The 10,902-nt window shown below is 43.2% G+C and overlaps 1 protein-coding gene across 1 annotated transcript in view; it reads right to left on the bottom strand.

The window, feature by feature from the left end:
* Positions 1-3,112: 3,112 nt before the first annotated feature.
* Positions 3,113-10,902, bottom strand: part of NIPA1 (NIPA magnesium transporter 1) — a 42,341-nt gene continuing 34,551 nt past the window's right edge. The window contains exons 4-5 of the mRNA XM_072960750.1: positions 10,697-10,857; positions 3,113-8,906 (exon numbers count right to left, since the gene is read on the bottom strand). Coding sequence (XP_072816851.1) covers positions 8,395-8,906; positions 10,697-10,857 — 673 coding nt within the window. The 3' untranslated portion in view covers positions 3,113-8,394. The remainder of the gene's footprint in view (positions 8,907-10,696; positions 10,858-10,902) is intronic.

Here is a 10,902-nt window from a genome sequence, read left to right as displayed (position 1 = left end):
TTTGTTGATTTAACCTAACAAATGAATTTGCTTGCAGGTCTTTTCTGCCAGTATTCTAATCATCCCAGCCTCATCTAATCATCTTTTTCTCAGCATTGTAGCCCACCCATTCATTATCCTCTCACATTCATTATCTGGACCGCCCCCCACCACCTGCTGCCAAACCTGACACTGTCATATTGCACAGTGGACTGTTTTTATAAGTTTATGTAATATTGCTTGCTAGTACGATGCAAGCTCCTTAAAATCCCAAATCACATCTCCACCACATGATGCTTTACACCCCATATGGATCATGAGATATTTTTAAAGTTTTAAAAATTGAATGCCTTTTTATACACTGCTGGTAGGATTGTAAAATGTTACAACCTCCTTGTAAAACAGTTTCACAATTTCTTAAAAAGTTAAAACATGTACCAACCATACAATCCAGCGGTTCTACTCCGAGGTGTTTTTACCCAAGAGAAGTGAAAGTGTATAGCCATTAAAATATACCATGTAAGTGACTGTTACGTGAATGTAAATGAGCACTCAATAATGGCTTTACTTATAATAGCCAAAAAATAAAAACAGTCCCAAAGCCAAGCTTATTTGAGGTCACAGATGACCTACAAATGTAACAGGGCACTTTCTGAAACATTTGTTGGAGGGAGAGGGGGGAGCTCTTTGAGAAAGACAGTAATAACTTGAAGTGAATTAAGTAGAACACTAGGATATGCATTAAAAGCCAGGAGTTGGCTTTTTTTTAACACCTTTATTGTTGTATGATTCCTGCACAGTACACTACACATTTCATATGTACAATGTAATGAATTTTGGTATACACACCCGTGAAACCACCACCACGATCAAGATAGCTGACATTTCTGTATAACTGAAAATTGTGCTCTACACTGGAATTTGACACAACATTGTAAAATGACTATAACTCAATAAAAAAATTGTTAAAGAATATATGTATACATATATATGTACTTTTCTGTACAACTGAAACATGGTAATCAACTATACTTCAATAAAAAAGTAAAAAATAAATTTAAAAAAAGAAGCTACCATTTCCATCACTCCCCAAGAGATGCAAATTTCTAATTCACAATTTATCCCTTCCCACCCCCTTTACCTGCTGGTAACCGTAGGAGTTGGCTTTTAATAATTGCCTCACTTGATGAAATGGTGGGTGGATCTGGTAGACAGAATAATGGTCTCCCAAAGATATCCACAGTCTTCATCCTCAGAACCTATGGCTATGTTACCTTGCAGGCAAAAAGGACTTTGCAAGGATATTAAGTTAAGGATGTTAATATAATCTTGGAATATCCAAATGGGCTCAGAATGATCACAAGGGTCCTAGTAAGAGGGAGATAGGAGTGTCAGAGTCAGAGAATGAGATATGACCATGAAAAAAGGCTCAGAGAGATGCAACACTGTTGGCTTTGAAGATGGAGAAAGGGGAACAAGCCAAAGACTGTGCCAGGCCTCTAGACACTGAAAAAGGCAGAGAACAGATTTTCCTCTAGGGCTTCCGGAAGGAATGTAATCCTGCCCACATCCTGACTTTAGCCCAGTTCAACTTGTGCTGGACTCCGGCCCCCCACAACTGTGAGATAATAAATTTGTGTAGTTGTAAGCTACAGCGTTTGTGGTAACTTGTCAGAGCAGCAGTAGAAAACCAACACGGTGAACGAGCACACCGAGCCAGGGGAAGGAGGGACCTCACTGACATCCCCCGGGCATCTTCAGCCAAAATAAAAAGATCCCATTTTATGGACAACCTAGTTTGACTTTTCCTCCACCTTCCAGGCCCTTCTCTGTTGTTTTACATGGATTTGTTGCGTTTGCTTCTTGGCTGGCATCTCTCCTACCCTGCTTGGCGTGGTGCACCTCCAATCCCAACTCTTACCAATAATTAACACCTCGCATCTCTGAACTGCTAATACGGAGAGAAGAATCTTATTATTTCTCTTTGTTTTTTAACTGTGTCTCAGCTTTCCAACACAAAAAGCCTTTTTGAAACTACCGTATGAGGTTCAAAATGTGGTGTGATCAACATCACAACAGATTCTGACTATGTCATGCCAAAGGGACACCTGACAGAGGCGTGACCCATCAGCAGAGGAAGCAGAGAGCTGGCAGCGTGCCTGATTGCCTGCAGTCCTCAGCACCAAGTGTAGAACTCAGGTTCAACAGGACTGTGCTTGGCTAGCAGCTAATGATTTTATTGTAGTAACCAACTCCAGCAAGCTTTTGTAGAATTTGGTCCTTACACATTTCACAACCCCAAAAAACTGTGTGGAAAGGATTATCCAGAGACAATTGATGCTTTCTTAAAATGTTTGTTTCTGATTTCTGTACAGGTATACTGTAATCAAAATGTGAGTAATTCAATCCTTTTGGATAGCCCTGAAGAGAAAATATTTCTGCTCAAATATTTTTTTCATTTAATAAAATTATTTACAGGACACTAATAAAGATTAATGACAAGATTTCTGATGACACTGGGAGTATTAAAATGTGTTATGATTCTCAAATTTTCGATGAATTTAAAATGTTATGTATAGCCGGTATAATTACCAATACAGTGTTGTGCATTTCAAAATCTGCTAAGCGGACAGATCGCTTACTAAGTGTTCTGACCCCCTACCCCCGCCAAGGGAACTTTGGAAGGTGTTGTCTATGTCTGTTCCCTTGATAATGGTGATGGAGCCATGTTTACATGTGCCCAAACTCATCAAATTGTACATGCTAATTATGCACAGTTCCTTGTGTAGCAATTATGCTTCAATAAAGCTGTTAAAATACAATTTTCCAAATGTTAGATGTTATATACCTCAAAAACATGTACCAGGTATTAACATATTAAAATATAGCTGATTTTCTTTAACACCATCCTTTCATTGCATCAGAAGGGAACCACTGGATGGTGAAGTCCTTCACACATCATGGATTTGCTCCCTAAAAGATGCACAGGGTGGACATTTTCTACACTGCAGTGGAGCCGTGGGCTGTTTGTTCCTGCAAAGAAAGTGGGAGACGTTTGACTGAGGAATTAGGATGATGTGGAACGTCAGACCACACAAATATTTCACGGAAAGGGTTAAAAACACAACGAGTGTTCAGCTAGAAATAAGTTATTTTATTTTAAAACACATACAGATTAATAAATATTATTGGAAAACTTAATAAATAGCCTTTTTATTTACATAAGGCAATTACAACATGCTATGATTACTTCTAGAAAGCAAAAATATAAGCAAGTCTTAGTCATTGACAAATGTGTGTGTATGCTAATTGGAAGCTCCCCTGATACATTTACAGGAAAAAAATTTTATGTAACCAGTCAACACGTTACCTTTTTTGCCTTCTTCTTTCACAATTATATTCCATTTTACAAGAAAGTAATAGTTATCATGTAAAAAGGCAAAAACACTCAGGAATGCTACTGAAAAACAGTAGCCTCAAATTTTCCCAAAGTGCAAAAACACTGACATGGGGGGTGACAGGGTGGGGTAAATTATTATAGTCTGACAAATAAAAGAAATATTCTGAACTTTTCAATGTGACCCTTTGGCACTAGTGGTTTGGGAGACCCTGACATTCACCTGGCATCAGGTAGCTTCATGGTCAGGGCTGAGCCGCTTGGAAGCAGGAAGTTCGGCGTCATTTATCATAAATTCAACACAACAGAATCAATCTGGTTCACGGGTCATTGAATCTTCAGCAGAACATAAACCTATGCAGAGTGTCAGAGAAGCTCATCACACCATCAGAATGTGATCTTTCAGTGCAGCTTTTTTAAGTCCCTGTTTAATTTCCATATTTTACAACGGAATATATAAAACCCTTCCTTTTAAAACAACAAAAAAGGGAAATTAAAGCTTCATGAAATCATGCAAACTTTATACCCAGTGCTTCCTTTGCTTACTCAGTGCTTGAAGCTGCATGTCTGCAGCACGGTCTGAGCAGACAGGATGCTCAGTGCGTCCCTCCAGAGCATCCCTGCCCACGGCGCTCTGGTCTGAGGCTCCCAGCACGCACACGCTAACCGGCGTGTGCTTTAAAACAGTAGATCTGGAGGACCACACCACCCCTTTAGAGGTAGAGAAACTGAGGCACAGAAAGGTTAAGTGACTCACCTATAGTTGCAAAATTCAAGAAAAAATACAGAAAAAAACAAACAAATCCTTCTCCCTGGCTCATGCTCTAGGCCCTAGACTAAGCTTTTTTTTTTTTTAATCACATTAGGTACATTTAAAATAATGTTTATTTACGTGATCTGTTACACTGAATATCAACTTTCTACTAGACAACATTTTTTTTGATGTAACACAAAGTTACATTTTCTTAAAATATAATTATTTTGTTGCAATTAACAGTGTGTGAGAAACGTGTATGAAAATAAATGCGTTGGTGATACTGGGCCAAATTCTTGTTTCCATTCCTATAATTCTTAATCTTTTCAAGTATATGATGGAGGTATAAGAATCTGGCCAGATGTGAAAAATCACCTATAAACTAAAGGACAGACCCTTAAAATTCATCACCAGTACAACTTTTGAGGTGGAAGTAAGGAATACAGAAAGTTGAGGTATTTTATATGATAAACTCTTTTATGGTGTGACTGGTGCGCAAACTGATTTTTTTTTCTCTTTCCAACTCAAGTTAACAGACCTCTAGCTATGAATATGAGGAAAACATACGAAAAACTCACACAGACACGTCCTTGGGAGGAAGGTGAATGCTAAGTTCATGTTACGGTTTTGGTCCCTGAGAAGGTGGAACACCAAGATTCCATCTAACCCTGCTTGATGGGTGAACTACTCCCTTGATGTCAGCCACGGTAAGGACAACTTTTCCAGGCCACCGGAGCCAACGAGACAGTCATGAACAGATCTAAACTGAAGCGTCTTCTCTTCCTAGGTTCCTACACAGTTGCAGGAAGCCTAAGTCAGGATCAAGCAGGCATCAAAGAAGAGCGATGGGCTTAGCGCTGCAGACTTCTGCATCAGCTGAGCAGCTTAGAGAGGAGAGGACTCATCTCCCAACAAGAACCTGGCAGCCTGGCAGTGGCCTGTGAGCAACACCTGTCCCCGTGGACGGCAGTGCCCGTCCACGCCCGGAGACAGCACATCTCAAGCGCTTTACGGATGTCTAGGAACTGGCCTCTGGAAGTAAGCACAGAATTTACAAAGAGCTGAGCGGTTGAGGAAGAAGGGAGGTGACAGGTGACTGCACACTTTAGTAGTGCTTTCTCGATCAGACACGAAACCCAAAGAAAAAAATCCAAAGACAGAATTACTCCCGCTGGAATGAACTTCTGGAAATAAAACTGCATGTAACAAACTGGCTTGAAAAGGAGGACTTGAAAGAATATTTCTTATTGCTGAACCAAGAGCGGCGAAGTGTGTTTCACAAACACTCTAATGTGAGAAGACCACAGTGACATCTGAGTGATGATTCCTCCCTCGAGTCCCAGCTGTGGGCAGGTCTTGCCCTCCAGGCGGCAGGGAGCACCCTGCCCTTCCTCTCCAGAGCCTTCTCGGCAGAGATGGAGCAGTCCTTCCACACAGCAAACACCCAGGCTGGGCTTGGGGCTGCGTTTGGGTTAGAATCCTGAATAGGTCCTACACTTGATTACTGAGCAGAACAGGAAGCAATTGTTTTAAATGCAAAGATTTAGATGAGAAGACGAGGCATTTTCCAAGCAGGAGAGGAGAGAAATGGCCTATTTAAGTATCTCTCCAGAGTAAATCTGTAAGTTGTGATCACAAACATGGTTTTAGAGGAGGCCTGAAAACAAGCAGACAGCAGGCATTTTCCCCTTAGTTTTATCAAAGATAAGATGCAAAGAACGGCCTAATAATGCAAATGTTTTATATGTATTTACTTTTGGAAAGACCAGTATAACACCTATCCCCATTCTGGGCCTTCCCTTTTGAAGCTTTTATTTTTTTATTTTTTGCAATTCCAAATAAATTATTAAAAGAACATGAATTAGTAAAATAAATACTATTAAGTCAGAAGTAATTTGTTCTATGTTAAACTTGAAAATGAGGCGGTTAGACTGCTGATTGTGTCAATTGCTTTGAGGCGAGAGTCATGCATTTGGAATATAATGGATGATCTGAACATTGTTCCACTGGAAGAAAAGCTGGGTATCACCCCCAGAATAACTTGCTGAACAGATGTAAACTTGGGAGAGTCAAACTGTCCTGGGGACACATCACCTTCAAGAGGAGACAGGCTATTAATACATCGAGATTTTGTTTTACTCTAAAAAAATCACAGGGAGGTAATCTGGAAAACCTCACCTCTAAGTATCTGCAGTATAATCATGGATTAGCCGTAGTAAGAACACCAATAGATGCATTTAAATAAAATAAGCTTCACGTGTAAGTTGTATCCCCCAAAATGGTAATTTCCATATGACACGGGAACTTTCTCATTTTACTTGTACGGCCACATGTGTTCTTTGAATATCTCAGACTCCTTACCTAGAAAACTATTTTAATGCCTAAAAGTATATTGATACTGCTACATTATATTTTCAGGAAGTTCAGTTCAATAAATTTAAGCCGTCATTCCTAAAAATACTGATAAAAAACAAACCTTCAAGAGTTGACAAAAAGAGTAATGAGTTTTTTGAGCATTTGTTAATTATCAGTTACTGTAATTTTTTTTTAATTTTAAAATAATCTTGTTGCTGCTCTTAGCTCATAACTCACAACCCATGATCATCATAAGTACTTTTAATTCATAAAGGTGTTTTTTGCTCTGTGTTAAACTATCCTCATTTTATTTAGCCTCCTTGTTCCACACTTTAGGGAACTACTCCTTGGGTCTTTAGAAATATTCTTTCTGTCTGAAAAACACATTTTCTCCTATTGACATCACTTAGTCACTTTAATTGGGTGTTACTAAATTTCATGTTTTACTTCACCAGATCCACCTTAGCCAATCTCACCTTTCAACCTGGCATAGTTCCCTAATTAGAGACAACATTGCACATGAAGTACGTGATATCTCGATGAAACATCTGAACCACTCTGTGCTTTGTTCCCATTTAATACACATGGTAGGGTAATACAGACAGACAAATGGCCTATTTGATCCATATACTGGATTAGTTAATTAATGGTGAATTTTGCACTTCAGAAGTTTAGTGAGAGGTTGGGTGAGGAACTGTAGGGTGCTCTGTCATCTCAAACAACAGGGAGGTGGCTAAATTAATTGTCTTCATTTTTGCTAGAAATTCTTCTGAAAACTCTATGTGTTCCAATTTGTAGAAACTGATCTAAGCTTCATTTTGCCTTTAACTTATTCCTGAGTTACAGGGAACTCATATGTGCTCCTGAACACTTACTCTCTCCTTTAACAGCCTTACTATCAAGGTAAATAATTTATTTCTTCTGAGTGGCCACAATGCTTGCTGAAAGAGAACACGGATATATTTAATACTGGATCCCAGTTACATTAGACTGAATACAAATTAAATACCTCACGCTCCCTAAGTCAACTCTCTTTAACTGGGCGATCACTACATGCTGAAAGGGTCAATTTACGCGAATGAGTCTTTAGTCTGGACTCTCTTCCAATGAATGAATATACTATTATTCCTAACTGCCTTGAGCATTGATATTTTGAACAGTGAAATAGTAAAAGTATAATCAAGGAGGCTGCAGTATTCCAATCTAAGAGAACAGACACACAGGAATAGTCAAATTAAGTGAATAGTTCAAGTGGTAAAAGGCACTGAAATTGATCTGAGCTATTGAAATCATCCTGCAAATGGAACAACTCCATCTTGTCCATTCATTCTTCTCTATTTGCAATTAAAATGCCTTGAAGTGGGGGTGGCTAGGAGAGTCAGCTCATTAGAGGATTAAAAACAAATGCACGCACCTCTTATTTGAATGAGGTACCTGAAAATTATACATGCTTAACACGAAATACCAGAACTACAGACACATTTGCTGTAAAGTCAGACTTCAAGACAACAATTTCTCCCATTTCCAAAGTAAGATTCTAAGTAAAAGTATCTGCTCCCCTGCAAAGACTAACCAGAAAAGGCCCATCTTTATTTTCTACTTAAATAATGTTGAAATGTTTTCAAAGCAAAGAGTATTCATGAAAGCTTCCAGGTTAATGGCAATGAACGTGAGATTCCTCTCATCAGAGAGATGGGGCCCAGGCAACCACCGAGCAACTCCAGCGTGCGGAGGGCCAGGCCCCCACCCTGGTGCTGAGCAACATGGCTTCACTCTCCAGCAGCCCACCCACCAGTGTACAGGCAACTCTAACACCAGCGATTCACGGTCTCTTCCACTTTACATCAAACCAGGACCAGAAACCACATCCGTTTCCTGTTCCTCAAGCCATCCAATCCCCTGCTGCAGCCTAGTCTGTTTTCACGTTAGATTTGTTCATCTCCCCCAGGTTGAAGTTGAACTCTTTGAACACCTGTATGAGGACAATCCCGACGGAGACGGTGGTGAACCCGCAGGCCATGCCCAAGAAGTCCACCAGGCCCACGTTGCTCCACTCCCGGAAGAGGATGGCCGAGGCCAGCAAGACCAGCGTGGTGAACACGACGTAGTAGATGGCCCCGAACACGGAGGAGTCGAAGCATTCGAGCGCCTTGTTGATGTACCTGAACTGGACGATGATGCTGCAGCCGAGCACGGCCAGGAGCACCAGGCACAGGCAGAGGGCCCGCTGACTGGACGGGTTGTTGTGGAAGATGTCTTGCGCCGCCAGCCCAATGCCCTTGGTGGAAGGCACGGTGAAGCTCCCCAGCAAGGAGCAGATGCTAATGTAGACCATGATGTTGGTGGGCCCGTGGGCCGGCGCGATCCAGAAGATGAGCAGCAGCAGCATGAGCAGCACGATGCACAGATAGCCTACAAACACTGCAAAACAGAGGGCGCACAGTGACCCGGAGGGGCTGAGCAGAGCCGCCCCGTCCCCCACCCCCGCCATGCTAGCCGCCGTGACACCCCGCTGCTCCAGCTGACCCTTTCCAGATCCTTGAGCTCATCCCTCAAAAAGTATTCCCAACATTCTTTTCCCCATTAAAATATTCATAGCTCCTACATGTTTACTTGTCAACAAAAAAGTCCTCTAACAGCAATACCTTCATAACAGTAAAAGACAACAGAGATGCTTTGAGAATTTTTTCAAAGCCATTTCACAGGCTAGTCAACTCAGCAAACGCTAGGCAGAGGGTCCTCCTGTGGGTGGGGAGAGGGAAAAGGAGTCACATGGGGGTCTGAAGGTATATGTAGGAAAACGGGAGTATTTGTGCCTGCCACAGGGATCGGGGGAAGAGGCCAGCAGCCCTGGGATGTGCGGGGAGTTCCACACAGAAAATAATCATGTTCTCACAACTTCTGAATGTTGCCTTGGACCATTAAGTGGAAAATGTTTATAATCATCAGAGCGTAGAACTTGTTTTATGTATAAAACAAGGTAATTGGCAAGGATATAAAAACACTGAGTTTTTCAGAACCTCAAGAGCCACTCTCCATTTCAGAGGGTCCCACTGCTGATGGCAAAGCCCCCAGTGTTTGAATCAGTAACAGGACACCTCCACCTCAGTCCGCTCGGCGCCCGCGGATCCCCAGCCACTCCACACACGGTGGGGGGGGGGGGGTCTGCGGGCTTACTCTGTCTCCTGGAGCTGTGTGCCTGGGCACTCTATTCATTCCAAAGCACTGACCCTGAGGCATTATGCTGACTGCTGTTTTGTGTAGAAGGAGGTTGTATTTTCCATGAATTTCGTTTCCAGGCGTAAAGGGGGTGCTAGGAACTGGGCCTGACTGGGGTGGGAATAGCGTGGACTGTACCAGCAGGCAGGTGGTGGGGGTCCCCACTTCCCCCAGGGTAAGGAAAAGGACTATGGAGCCCTGCTGGGGGGAGGATTCAGGAAGATGCTGCAGCTGAAAGCTTCCTGGGAGCCTGACCTATAGGCTGGGGAAGGGGTAGTGCAGGGCAGATGGGCAAACATAAACCAGGGCTGGACTGTGTTTGGGGAGAATCGGAAGCAGCCTGAATGCTCATGTGCAGGCTTCATTTCAGGAAAAGCAGCTGGGTCTGAGTGGTTTTCTCTCATGGCAGGGAGGGGGCAGCAGTGTTCTGATTACACTTACAAAAAAAAAAAACTTATGTCCAAAATACATACAAAAGATATATATACACAGGAGTGGGGTCGGGGAGGGTATAGCTCAAGTTGTGGGGTGCATGCTTCACTCCCGGCTACCTCCTCTAAAAATAAAGAAGTACACACACACAAACATCTCTGTGGGGAACCTGAAGATAGATGAAACCGGGCGCCAGCACTCAGAGAGCTTCACATCAGAGGGGAGAACAGATGGCCCCGCGGGGAGCGGCCCAGGGCAGAACAGCAGGAAGGAGGTGGGAGGGACGCCCAAGGGGCTGAGCCGCAGCGGACCGGGCGCCACGGGGGCGGAGGCAGGCGGATGGGGAGGCTGTCAGTGCACAAGGTCTGGGTCCCAGGAGGCAGCAGAGGGGCCAGAACAGCAGGTGTTGGCTCAGGTGGGCTCGCCCGCCCCAGAGCCCCGCCTGCACGCCGGGTGGCTGCGGACGGTGGTGGGCCTGGCGGACGGACCACAGCGGGGGCGGAGGGCGCAGCTCCGCCCGGAAGGGTCCCGCTCGCGCTGGAGGCGCAGCTCAGAGGTACCTGGGTTGGTCAGCTTCTCCTCCAGCTCGGCCTGGGTGGTCACACTCTCAGACTTCGGGGAGTGGATAATCAGCACGACAGAACCCGCACAGCTTAGCAGACACCCCAACTTGCCCAAGATGTTGAGCTTCTCTTTCAGAAGGTAAGAAGCTAAAATGGACCTTTAATTTTAAAGTAAGAAATCGTTAAAGATGAAACCAGACTAG

The sequence above is a fragment of the Vicugna pacos genome, chromosome 5 (assembly GCF_048564905.1).
Source record: "Vicugna pacos chromosome 5, VicPac4, whole genome shotgun sequence".
Lineage (NCBI taxonomy): Eukaryota > Metazoa > Chordata > Mammalia > Artiodactyla > Camelidae > Vicugna > Vicugna pacos.
This window is presented reverse-complemented; position numbering and strand designations above follow the sequence as displayed.